Source organism: Hippopotamus amphibius, chromosome 12, assembly GCF_030028045.1.
Source record: "Hippopotamus amphibius kiboko isolate mHipAmp2 chromosome 12, mHipAmp2.hap2, whole genome shotgun sequence".
NCBI lineage: Eukaryota > Metazoa > Chordata > Mammalia > Artiodactyla > Hippopotamidae > Hippopotamus > Hippopotamus amphibius.
In genome coordinates, this window is record NC_080197.1 from 23,614,285 (window position 1) to 23,626,818 (window position 12,534).

The 12,534-nt window shown below is 56.6% G+C and overlaps 1 protein-coding gene across 1 annotated transcript; it reads right to left on the reverse strand.

Annotated features, from left to right (window-relative positions):
* Positions 1–3,931: 3,931 nt before the first annotated feature.
* MYL9 (myosin light chain 9) lies at positions 3,932–11,385 on the reverse strand. The gene is made up of 4 exons (XM_057701756.1): positions 11,251–11,385; positions 7,958–8,167; positions 5,615–5,776; positions 3,932–4,711 (listed from the first exon to the last, which is right to left on the reverse strand). The coding sequence occupies exons 2-4, from the start codon at positions 8,139–8,141 to the stop codon at positions 4,539–4,541; spliced, it is 519 nt and encodes a 172-aa protein (XP_057557739.1). The 5' UTR covers positions 8,142–8,167; positions 11,251–11,385; the 3' UTR covers positions 3,932–4,538.
* Positions 11,386–12,534: the final 1,149 nt, after the last annotated feature.

Below are 12,534 nucleotides of genomic sequence, written 5' to 3' on the forward strand. Positions count from 1 at the left end.
AGGGATGGAACCCAGACGCCCTGCATTGGGAGTGCGGAGTCTTAACCACTGCCACCAGGGAAGTCCCTGAGCTCTTTGTTCTATTCCATTGATCATTTTATATATCCCTCCACTGACATCACACTGTCATTTTTATTATAGCTTCATATTAAGTCCTGAAATCTAAGAAGGCGCAACTTTCTTCCCTCTTCTTTTTCACAATTATCTGGCTATTTGTGGCCCTTTACTTTTCCACATAAATTTTAGAATCATCTTGACAAAGTTTCATGAAAAACATTCTCGCAGTTTTGAACATAATTGCATTGAGTCTGTAAATCACTTTTGAGGAAACTGATATCTTTGCTATCTGTAGATATGATTTATTTCCCCATTTACTTAGGTCTTTTTACATATCACTTAATAAAGTTTTATAATTTTACTTTAGGTCTTGCACAGGTATTACACACCTCTTGTTCAATTTATTCTTAGATGCTTGATATTTTCTTATAATGCTTTCAGTGTTTTTTCCTTTTAAATTATATTTTCTAGTTGTTTGCTGCTGGTATGTAGGAATGCAACTGACTTTCATGTGTTAATCCTATATCCACCCACTTGACTAAATTCTATTATTTCTTTTTTTATATAAGTTTATTTCCTTATTTATTTATTGGCTGAGTTGGGTCTTCATTGCTCTGTGTGGGCTTTCTCTAGTTGCAGCGAGCGGGGACTACTCTTTGTTGCAGTGCTTGGGCTTCTCACTGCAGTGGCTTCTCTTGCTGTGGAGCACAGGCTCTAGATGTGCGGTCTTCAGTAGCTGTGGCACACAGGCTCAATAGTTGTGGCTTGCGGGCTCTAGAGCGCAGGCTCAGTAGTTGTGGCACACGGGCTTAGTTGCTTCGTGGCATGTGGGATCTTCCTGGCCCAGGGATTGCACCCGTGTCCCCTGCATTGGCAGGCAGATTCTTAACCACTGTGCCACCAGGGAAGCCTTTCTATTATTTCTAATTATAGATTCTTTGTAAATAGTCAAACCTGCAAATGATGGCAGTTTTATTTCTTCTTTTCCAATTCTGAGGCTTCTGTTTTTTTTCCCTTGTCTCTTTGTACTGGACCTGGAGGGTGGTCTGGGTCTTCCAGTACAATATGTTTTTTGTTTGTTTTTCCTGTTTACCAAACAGTGTTGAATAAAGGTGGTGAGAGTGGGTACCCTTTTCTCAATCCTGATTATAAAGGGTCTGCCTTTAACTTTTGTCTCTTTAGGATGCTCTTTGGTTGGTTGGTTTGTTTATTATTTAGGCTGCACTGGGTCTTAGTTGAGACATGCGGGATCTTTGTTGCAGCATTCAGGATCTTTAGTTGCGGCATGTGGGCTTATAGTTGTGGCATGAGGACTCTTACTTGCAGCGTGGGATCTAGTTCCCAGACCAGGGATTGAACCTAGGCCACCTGCATTGGGAGCACGGAATCTTACCCACTGGACCACAAGGGAAGTCCCTAGGATGCTATTTGATCCAGCTTTTTTCCTTGGATATTACTAATCCAATTAAGGATATTCTCCTCTATTCTAATTTACTAAGAATTTTTAACATGAATAGTTGATTTTTTTAAATTATTTATTTTATTTATTTTATGTTTGGCTGTGTTGGTCTTCATTGCTGCACACGGGCTTTCTCTAGTTGTGGAGAGCCGGGATCTTTGTTGTGGTGCACGGGATTCTCATTGTGGTGGCTCCTCTTCTACAGTGCAGGCTATAGGCATGCAGGCTTCAGTAGTTGTGGCACGTGGGCTCAGTAGTTGTGGTGCACGGGCTTAGTTGCTCCATGGCATGTGGGATCTTCCCAGGGGGAAGTCCCTGAAGCTCTTTTTGTAGGATAGTGTTGTTGACTCTTTTTTTTATTAATCATTCTACAAATGTTTCCTCCCGAACTGTATTTGGTTTTAACTTTGCTTATGATTTCTTTAGCCCTACAGAAGCATTTAGGCTTCATGAGTTTAAATCCACTGGTCTTTTTGTGTGTATGTGTGGCCTCTGAGTTTTGTGCCAGACTCTGAAAGTTCTGAGGGTGCTTCACTGCTATGTCCAAGTGTTGCCTGTGAGAAATAAAACATTCGTTGCTGCTTTTCTAAAAAGCTGCTGTGAGGGACTTCCCTGGTGGTCCGGTGGTTAAGACTCCACACTCCCAGTGCAGGGGGCCTGTGTTCGATCCCTGGTCAGGGAACTAGATCCCACGTGCCACAACTAAGACCGGTTGTGGCCAAATAACTAAATAAATATTTTTAAAAAATAAAAATGCGAGATGTTAATAAATTAATGGGTGAAAAACTGCCTTCTTCCTGGCTCCTGAGTGTACGCCACATGCATTCCTGCTGCCAGACTGCTGTTCAGGCCATTTCCACGCCCTGCAGCACCGTTTCCCTCCTAGCGGCCCCTGCAGATCCCCCCCCCCCACCCGGCCTGCCGGTCCTGCCCTTCCATACAGAGCACTTCCCTTTTCCATCGCCTGGGTCCTGTTCCCCCAGGCCAGCTCTGAAACCAGTGAGGCTGCACTGGTTCTGTCCTGCCCACACCTGGGTGTGAATCCTTCTGTCACTCTGGGGTGGAGGGGGAGCAGGCTTGTGACAGACCTGGGGGTTGGGACCGAGGTTTGTTCCCGACCACATGTCCCTGCCTTCTTCCAGGAAGGCCTTTGGTGCCACAGTGGCTCTGCTGCGTGACCTGTGACCCTCGTGTTGGGCATGCGTGGCCAGTGCTCTGGGAGGCCTGGGAGGCCTCCGCCGTGAGTGGGTGGCCAGGCTCAGCGTCAGGTTGGGGTGACGGTTGCTCAGGGCCCACATCCTGGGGTCAGGGCTGGGACTGAGTCTGGGGAGTATTTGGGCCTGGTTGGAACTCGTTTGCGGCTGCCTCCATCTGAAGTTGAGATCAGGGAGTTGTGGGGCTCGATTTGGAGGCAAGAGGAGGGGTTTCATGGGGCTCTGACCAGGGCTCGGCTGGAAGGGGCCTGCGCCCAGGTAGGGGCAGAGGCCTGTGGGAGGTTAGGCCTCCTGGGCCAGTGCAGGGTCCCCTTAGTGTTCAGAGCTCCCTTGGCTCTGATCTCACACCTTTGTTACGTGCTGTGGCTGGCTGGCTGACCCTTAGGGAACACAGCAGGACCAAGCTGGGCCCAGCATCTGCTCCCTGTGTCCAGCTCGGGCCTGAGCCCCATGAAAGGTCCAGAGGCCAGGGTGCAGCTCTCCCTCTGCCCCAGAGCCACTGGGTGACCTCAGACAGTCCTTGTATCGACTTTCTCTGTTCATTCAGCAATATTTCCCCTCCCCTTTTGCCCCAGACACTGTTGTCAGTGTCCCCATTTTTCAGATGTAACAGGGATCCCACTCCTGCCTGTCTCTTGTGTGTGTGGGATGTGGAAAGCTGGGGCTTGCTGTGCTGCTGGTCACGTGGCTGAACTGACCCTCCAGCTGCAGAGGGCGCAGCCCAGAACACACCTGGTAGCTGCCCGAGCTGCCCACAGGGAACCCATTCATTCTCATCTCTGCCCCTGAGCTGATAGGATGAGCTCTCCTCACTCTTCCCAAAGCCTCCCTGTTCTTCCAGGACCACCTGACTTTCCAAGAGCATTGAGGTGACCGTAGAGATCCAGCCTCTAGACCTGAAGGCTGTGACCTTGATCTCTGCTCCCTCAGAGGCCCAGAACCCTCACTGGGATTTGCTGTGGCGATTCCTGTGGGTCCTCCCCACTCTGCCCCCTCCCTCCCAGGAGAGTTTTCCCCCTCAGTACCTCTGTCTGCTCCCCACTGCTGGTCTGGTCTCAGCTGAGCCTTCCCTGGGCCAGGGTGGGAGTGGGGTGGGGTGAAGGATGAGGCAGCCACTGGGGATGGGAGGAGAGGGCGGAAGGGTGTTTGGGGCCTAGAGGCTCCTGTACTTCACCCCAACCACAGACACACAGACCCAAAGCAGTGCTCAGCCTTCTATTAGAGATCCTGCCTCCCGGAGACAAGCATCCACCCCCGTGCATCTTCTGCAGCGCACCCCTGGCGGGGTGGGCTGTGTGCGGGTGACTGGGCAGGCTGTAGGGGAGGGGACCGGCATCCTGTCCGCTGAGAGGGGCCTTGGTGAGGTTCGTGTGTTTGCGGCAGTGGCTGGGGAAGGGCTTCCGTGCCCTGCATGGGGGTGCACGTGAGGTGGTGTCTCAGACCAGGATGTGGGGCCCTTCCTGCGGGGAGCAGCCTGGGAGGGGGCGGGCAACAGCCGAGGCCTGGGCTCTCTTGAGGGGCCTTCCCTTGGTGCCTGCAGGTCCAGCCTCTGGCCCAGCTCCCAAGAAGATGGGGTTTCCTTGGAGGGGCACAGGGGGAACACCTGCCTCACGTTGGCTGTGCCTCTTGCCTGGCACTACACTTTCTCAGCCCGTTTCCTCCACTGGGAGCTGAGCCTCTAAGCCCTCAGAGGGAGGCTCCTCTGAGAGGGGCCCTTGGGCTCGTGGGCACGGAGCTGCTGCAGACAGTGTGTGCGGGAGCAGGTGACAGGGACGGGGGCCTGGGCACAGGGTGGGGGCTGGGGTGGCCTAGTCATCTTTGTCCTTGGCGCCGTGTTTGAGGATGCGGGTGAACTCCACGTAGTTGAAGTTGCCTTTCTTATCAATGGGCGCCTCGCGGTACATCTCGTCCACTTCCTCGTCGGTGAAGCGGTCGCCCATGGTGGTGAGCAGCTCCCGAAGGTGGTCCTCATGGATGAAACCTGGGGGCGGGGCCAGAGCCATGAGACACGGACTTGGGCCAGGACACACCGAACACCCCCCACCCCCAGGCCCCCCACGAGACCTTACAGACTGGGGATGGGCCAGGAAAAGACACAGCCCTGGTCTCTGTTCAGTTCAAGGTCGCCAGGGCCCAGAGGGAAGAGTTCCACAGTGGGACTGTCAGTGGTGTCTCTGTGAGGGACCTGGGGCTGGGGGGGGGGGGGGGGGCGGTTGCTGGCTGTGTGCTGCTTTAAGGGCCTGAGCCCCAGAGTTCCACTGCCTGAGTCTGAATGCTAACCCCCCCTTCTTTCTAGCTTTGTGACCTTGGGCAGGTTACTTAACCTCTCTTTGCCTGTTCGATCTGGAAAATGGGGATGAAAATATGCCAACCTGGTAGGGGACTGTGACAGCAGTCAGGAAAATGCTGGAATATGCTTAGGCCAGTGGTGCGCCTGTGGCCCTTCAGAAACTACCAAAGCGACTACTGCCAGCATCGCTCTGTCCCTGGGAGAAACCAGCTGTGGGATAGAAGCCCTTTGGAAGATTTGAGAATGGGGACTGGTTTCTGTACCTTGTTGGCCAGAGGGCCTGAAATGGTTTCGTTTCTGGAAGGGCAGAAAGCAGAGGCCTAGTGTGTTGGGCCAACAAGTGAATAGGACGTGGGAAGGCTTGGTGGATGTGGGCTGTGTCAGCCTCACATCTGAGGGAGAAGACAAGAAAGCAGCATGGCTTTTATAGTTCTGGCAACAGAAACCAGCAGACGGGTGATCTGTGTTCTGGCCTTTGGGGGCAAGGGGCCCTGAAGTCCTTGCGTGCCCAGGTCGCCCTGGCATACGCGGTGGTGCCCTGGGGGAGGTGCGCAGCCCCAGCCCCATCCAGGCCTCCACCCAGAGGCTGCCGACCTGAGGCCTCCTCGTCGAAGCAGGCGAAGGCGTTGCGGATCACGTCCTCGGGGTCCGTGCCGTTCAGCTTCTCCCCAAACATGGTGAGAAACATGGTGAAGTTGATGGGCCCCGGGGCCTCGCTCATCATGCCCTCCAGGTACTCGTCCGTGGGGTTCTTCCCTGTGACGGGAGGGCCATTCGTGCCTGCTGTCCCCTCCCGGCCCCTCCCTCCTCCCTGTCCCCTCCCTTCATGGCCCCACAGACAGGAGACAGCAAGTCTTGTACACTGTAAAGCATCTCTCCGGGACGGCTGGCTCTCTGACTGCTCCCTCCCCGCTCTCCTGGCGGCCTTGACCACTTTCCTCCTCGGGTCTGGGGTCTGGATGTCTGCCATCGGCAATGCTCGCGGAGGTATAAGAGCCCCCGTCTGCTGACGGCTCAGTGCATCCCGTGCACCCCTCTGTGTGCCTTGTGGCTTTACCTTTCACCACCTGTGAGGTCAGCATTCTTACCCCCCCCCCCCGACAGGTGTGGGAGGCACAGAGGTTAGGGCTTGTCCTCAGTCACACAGTAAGGAGTAGAGCCAGTACTCGAAGGCAGGCAGCCAGACCCCACATCCCAGGCACAGTTTCGAAAGTAGTTAAACCAGTGAGCTTTGGTGTCACCCAGGCTAGGGTTTGAATCCCAGCTCGGTGCCTGTGTCCCCTGCCTCTGAGAAGAATTGGGAAGATGAAGAAGGCAATGGCTGTAAAATGCGCAGAACAATGACTGGCGTGGCCCTATGGACTCAATCAGCTGCTGGGTTCAAATCCCAGCTCTACCACTTAGTCGCTGTGTGACCTTGGGCAGATTACTTAACCTCTCTGAGCCTCTGTTGCCTCATTATAAAGTGGGAATGATAATCACACCTACCTAATAGGATTGCTTTGAGATTTAAGATAATACCTGCAGAGATGCTTCTTGCTATTAGTATTTTATTATTTGCTGCTCTTGTTTTTTAACCTGAGGATGATGTTCCTTTTTTGTTTGCTTTTGGCTGCACTCTGTGGCACACAGGATCTTAGTTCCCCAACCAGGGATCGAACCCATGCCCCCTGTAGTGGAAGCGTGAGTCCTAACCTCTGGACCACCAGGGAATTCCCAGAGGATGATGTTCTTAACCAAAGGCCATGACTGATCTGTGGACCCACTGACATGAGCTATAACAGGAGTGGGGATTTTTCTGCGTAGGTGTCCAGGGCTGTCATCAAGTCTCTGGGGGTAAGGGCCCTGGGTGCAGATGCTGCGTCACAAATGGGAAGGAGTGTCCCTGTCTCTGAGCCTCACACACTGCTGTGTCCCCATGGGATGGCTGAGGCCTGAAGCGCTGTGACACCAGGACTCACAGCTCCTCCCTTCACCAGGCCTCCGTCCTCCCTCCTGCTGGTGACCTCCTCAGGGAGGGAGCCTTCAGGGGAGTCTGGCCTGAAGGTGGGAGAGGCATGGCACCGAGGGTGGGGGCAGTGTGTGATGTCAGCACTCCTGCTCCCTCTGCATTGCTTGCTCCTCCCACCAGACACCCTGGGGGTGCACACGAGGGCACCACTGCACAGGAGGGGAAACAGGCACAGAGCAGGGCTGCCCAGCTGGGAGGGTCGTGATTCAGGGACTGATTCAGGCCTATTTGGACACAGGCGGTCCAGGGGACCTGCCCCCCCCCACCGCCCCCCAACCAACGTCTAGCCCAGACGCTTTCACCTGGATGAAGCGGGTGCCAGGAGCTGGGGCTGAGGCTGGTTGTCTGTGGCCAGCACATGGGGAGGGATGCGGAGGCAGAGCCACAAGCTGGAGGCTGGTGTCTGGAGGCCTGGCCTCTGGGCCTCAGTTTCCCCATCTGAGCAATGGTGAAAGCTACTAGATTCCTGAACCCTTTCAGCTCTAAGTTCGGATTCTGGGGAAATCACTGGAGTCAGCCTCTCAGAGTCTGACACAGGTGACCTCTGAAGGAGGGGGAGGTGCCCTGGCCTCCCCTCTAGGCCTCAGTTTCCCCATCTGTACAATGGAAAGTCCACGCAGTTCAAACTTTCTTGTAGTTGCTGATCCCTTTCTTTAAATGAAATGTTACTGGGCAGCCCAATCTACACATCTGCCTGAGGCAGTCCTGCCCTGGAGTGGGCCTGTCTGGGTTCAAGTCCAGTGCCAAACTGCTCTGTGCCTCAGTTTCCCTATCTGTTAAATGGAGAAAGTGACGGCAGCTACCCTCCAGGGTGGTGCCTCCTGTCAGTACACAGGAAGTGCTCTGTAGGGATGGGCAGCCTCCCTGCCCGTTCCAGCTGCAGCCCGAGCTGGGCCCACTTAGACCCCACCCCCCACCCTGCTCACCCATCGAGGCCAGCATGTCATGCAAGTCCTCCTTGTCAATGAAGCCATCTCGGTTCTGGTCGATCATGTTGAAGGCCTCCTTAAACTCCTGGATCTGGGACTGGTCAAACATCGCGAAGACATTGGATGTGGCCCGCTGCGGCCGCTTCTTGGTGGTCTTGGCCTTGGCCCGTTTACTGGACATCTTGGCTGCAGGCGTGTGGGGCTTTCCTGCAGGCAGTGGGTGTAGGTAGAAGAGCCAGTTACCTTGGGCCAGAGAACCTTCTGGCCTAGCCATGCTCAGCTGTCAGTGCCTGGGCGTGGCCTTCGTGCTCCCACAGGCTTGGGGCTCCTGTCACCCAGTGCATCGCAAAAGGAGACAGTGTGGGCTCTGTGTGGCCTGAAACAACTTCCTCTGTCTCTCTGAGTGAGTTTCCTCACTGGGAATGGGATAGGAGTGCCCAGCCGAAGGGATTAATTGACTTAGTGCCCGAGAAGCTCCTGGCATGGTGCCCAGCACAGAGGAAGCTATCTTTGCTGTGACTGTTTGGGTAAGACACTTAGGATTGGGTTCGGTGCCAACCATTTCCGTGATTTATCTCCTTTAATCCTTAATAGCATTTACACTGTCCGTCTCTCTCCCAGTGACAAGGTGGGTTGCCTTGTGAGAGGCGCTGAGGCTCCCTGCCCCCACCAGCAGGAAGGAGCTGGGTCAGCGGTCAGCATTCCTGACATTCCTCCTCCTCTCCTCCTCTCCATCCCTCTGCCCTCCCTCCTCTGGGGGTTCTGGAAGGCCAGTGCTGTGGGCAGTCTCCCTTCCCCCGACCTGCCCACACTTGACCAGCCCCTCAGGGTGGATGATAGACCTGATTTGGGCCCTACTCCTGATTCTCACGCCTCAGTGCTTATAGGGTCATAAAGCTCCCCCAGGCTGAGAACTCCAGCCAGTCTCACCCATTACAGATACAGACACTTCACCTTGAAACCTGTGAGGGTTCCTGCCGTCCCCTCCTCCCCCCAGCAAGTCTTGGCCCCTCAGCCGGGCATCGAAGGCTCTGTGTGAACACCTCCTGCCCAGCTCTCTGACTGGCCATGGTGTCCCTCACAGCATCCGTCCTGCTATCTGCAGTCCTGCCAAGCTGGACCTCTGGCTGCTCCCCGCATACCCCTAGACTTTTCTTCTTGGTCCCTCCCCTGGAACGCCCTTCCTTCTCCAGCCCAGTTCTTCAGGCAGCCCTTGGGGAGCAGTTCCCCCACCCTGGCTTTGACAGTAGGCACTTAAAGGTGTCTCCTCCTCAGAGTAGGTCAGGGCTGGTGTAAGCCCCCGGATTTACACCTAAGCCCACGGAGGTGCTCACAGATGCTTGTTTAATGAATGACTGTGAAGGCAACTATAGCCAGTCTACTGGCCCCACTGTACAGATGGGGAAACTGAGGCCCAGCAAGGGCCTCTTTCCCTAAACCCTTGTCATGGCTTGTGGGCACTGTGCCCCCGAAGACCTAGGGCTGTGTGCCCCTCATCTGGGGTGGTTGTGGGCCTGGCTGAGGCCCCAGGACTGCTGCCACCCTCTTTCCTCTGCCCTGAGCCCCTTGGTTCAGGATCTGCAGGAAGCCTTAAGTTCTCCTCGATCTGTCTCCAGGCCTTTATCCCATGACCCTGTTCAAGCCATTCTCCATCTTTGGCCTTTGAGATCTTAAACCCTGAGCGGGACGCTGGCCAGCCCCAGCCCTTCCCCAGAACCATAGCTGTCTGTAGTTATAGACGGTCCCACTGGGCCCCCCTGGACCGACACACCTGGCCCCCCAGTGTTTCTCCTGTGGTTCAGGGTGGGTAGAGAAAAGCTTTTCCCACCCTTGAGCTGGGTGGGCGTCGGATGTTGCCGTCGGCTGGGAGTGCCACCCTGTCCTGTAGTGAGTGCTCTGAGGGGCCCCGTCTGTCCCTGAGCCGGGTGTTCTCTGGGAACTTTGACTTACGGCACCCACAGAAGGCAGCGGAGACGTGTCCCCTGCCCCCACCGCCTCTGTGACGTTCCAGGGCAGACATGGCAGGAGGAGAGAGAAAGCCGCAGCCCGAGGCAGGAGCAGCCACGAGCTCTGCTCTGATACTGGCTCGGCTCCCCTGCCTTCCTGGCCGCCCCATTCCCGCCTTCCTCTGTTGAGGGGCCATGACAGGGCTTGGAGCACGGAATTTTACAGCGTGTCCATCCCAGCAATCTTGGGAAGCAGGGTGGGGAGAGTGGGGTACCCCCCCGCCCCCCACCGTGCAGTTAAAAGAACTGAGGCCCGAGAAGTGGTGTGCCCATGAGAGGGACAGAGTCCAGCTGGAAGCCAGGACCCCCAGGCTAGGCTTGAGTCTGGGGGTGGCAAATGGCCTTTCATGGTGGGCTGGTGGCAGTCGAGGGACTGAAGACTTTCTGTGACCAGAGGCCGTTTCTCGTCTTGGTTGAGGGACTGGGGTCAGAGACAGGCTGGGCTCTTAGCCCTGGAGCCTTCCCCTCCTTCTCCCGGGGGCCCTGGACACCAGGGATCAGATATAGCTGGTACTTGGCCTGCTGCAACTAGGTGCCACCTCCCCCCCTTCTGGTGCCTGAAATCCCACCGTAACAGCAAAGACGAGACCTGTGTCCCCCGTTACCTCATGGACCCTATGGCTGGCAGTGCCAGATGCCTTGTTGGTAAACTCGCCTAATCTGAGGCAGAGTTATCTGACTGTTTCCTGAGAGTAGCCAGAGCAGCTAGAGGGCTAGGAAGAAGCAGGGACCAGTTCCTGCAGCCCTGGGGGTGGGGGGGAAGGGGGTGAGCCTGCAGGGCCCCCTGGCTGCAGCTTCCCCACCCAGCAGGCCCAGGTGGGCAGATGGCTCAGAGCGGGAAGCCCTGGTGCACGACACAGAGTCCTGGTGTGTATGGGCGGAGGTTACTCCGGTTTCCATCCCTCTCTCCTGCCCCAGGAGATGGGGGATGGGACACGGATGATCCGGAGGACACACCATGGATCCACTTCACCGCGACCACAACCCCCTCCCATCCTCCGGGGCCTCCCGAGTCCTGGGCTTGGCGTTTCTAACTTCACAGCAAAGAGGCAGGGCCAGGACAGTCTTCCCTGGCCACAGGCCCACTGGTTCCAGAGCCGGGAACAGTCTCCCTGCTGCCCAGCCCCAGCCAGAATCTCCGTCGGGCCGAGCCACCTGGCAGCCCCAGCCAGCCCCACGCGCTCTCCCTGCCCAGAGACCCTCCGACACCCCCCTGCGCCCCCCGGTTCGCGCCGCGGCCGTCACACCGCCCACTCTAGTCCACCCGGGCCGCCGGGCTCCCACCTGGTGCGGAGAAGGCGCTGGCTCGCTGCGCGGAGCGGGTGCGGCGCCGGGGCTGGCGGGCCGTCGGTGGGGTCTGGGCTGGGCGCGGTGGGGGCGCCGGGCGGGGCGCGGCGCCGGGCCTTACAAGGCAGAAGAATGTGCGGCGGCGGGGCGGGGGCGGGGCCGCGGCAGCCCGGCCTTATTTGGCCTCGACCCACGGGCCGGGAGGTGGGGTGTTCCCGGGTGAACCCTCAGGCTGCAAGGGCCTTCCCCATCGTGGGCCAGGGAGGTGACGGGGGTCAAGGGGGGCCTGGACAGCCCGGGAAAGGGGCTTTCTGTGGGCCGGCCCTTCCTCTCCTGGGAGGCCGAGGCCGGCAGAACATCCAGGGGCCTCCAGTCCTCAGATCCTATCCTCATCTTTCCCCCAAAGGCCCGCTGCCTGGCCTATTCCCAGGGGAGGGCTTCCTTCCACCTGGCCAAGTATGGCTTTTTTCCATTTGCAGAGAAGAGGCATGTCAGAGAGGACCCAGTATCCTCAGGCAGAGCCACCAGTCAGGCTCCGGGGGGGGGGGTTGGGGGGGGTTGGGTAGGACCACACTAGGGACAGCCCACCTCAGCCAAGGGACTCTCCTCTCCAGGTGCCCTCAGTTTCCTCACCTGTAAAATGGGAGGGTGGTGGTGAGAATTCAGTGAAAGAGTGGCCAGAAAGACCCACATAGACCATGGGGAGCTAGCAAGAGGAGCAGGGGCTAGGGACCCCAGGAGCATCCTTGCCAAAGCGGCTGCACCCCCAGACTCCCTCTTGTTGGCCTGAGTCGGAGGATGGAGTCTGGGAGGACAGACCCATCCTTTCTGCCATCGGGCATCAGGTCTTATCCATTATTCTGATCTGCGAAGGAACAGCTTGCACATCAGCCCCTACCTGCACACCTGCCTCGCTCTCTCCCGGCTCGCTTTGATCCAACACTCAGTTACTTACTCTGTAAATATTAACTGACACCTGCTACCTGCCAGGTACTTGTGCTTGGGTGAACTAAAGTAATTGCACTCAGGAAGCATTTGTTCTTGCAGAGGGAAATACCACGAACAAGTAGCTACAACGCTTGGAGGGTAGAAATAAATGCCTTGAAGGAGAATAAAACAAGGTCAGGGGAGAGAGAGTAACAGGAGATGGGGGTTGCCTCCTAGGAAGTGACATTTGGGCAGAGCTGAAGGAGAGGAGGGAGTGAGCCCCGCCCAGTGAGCGCCTGTGGCAGGAGCCCTGTAGGGGGAGCTTGCCCAGCTCTCGGTCCAGGAGCCGCGGGA

Excerpts from the sequence above, each read along its gene's own strand:
- MYL9 (XM_057701756.1), bottom strand. The coding sequence starts at position 8,141 with ATGTCCAGTAAACGGGCCAAGGCCAAGACCACCAAGAAGCGGCCGCAG. Across the intron at positions 5,777-7,957 it reads TGACATGCTGGCCTCGATGG|GGAAGAACCCCACGGACGAG; the intron begins GTGAGCAGGGTG and ends CTCCCGTCACAG. Across the intron at positions 4,712-5,614 it reads CTTCGACGAGGAGGCCTCAG|GTTTCATCCATGAGGACCAC; the intron begins GTCGGCAGCCTC and ends CCCCGCCCCCAG.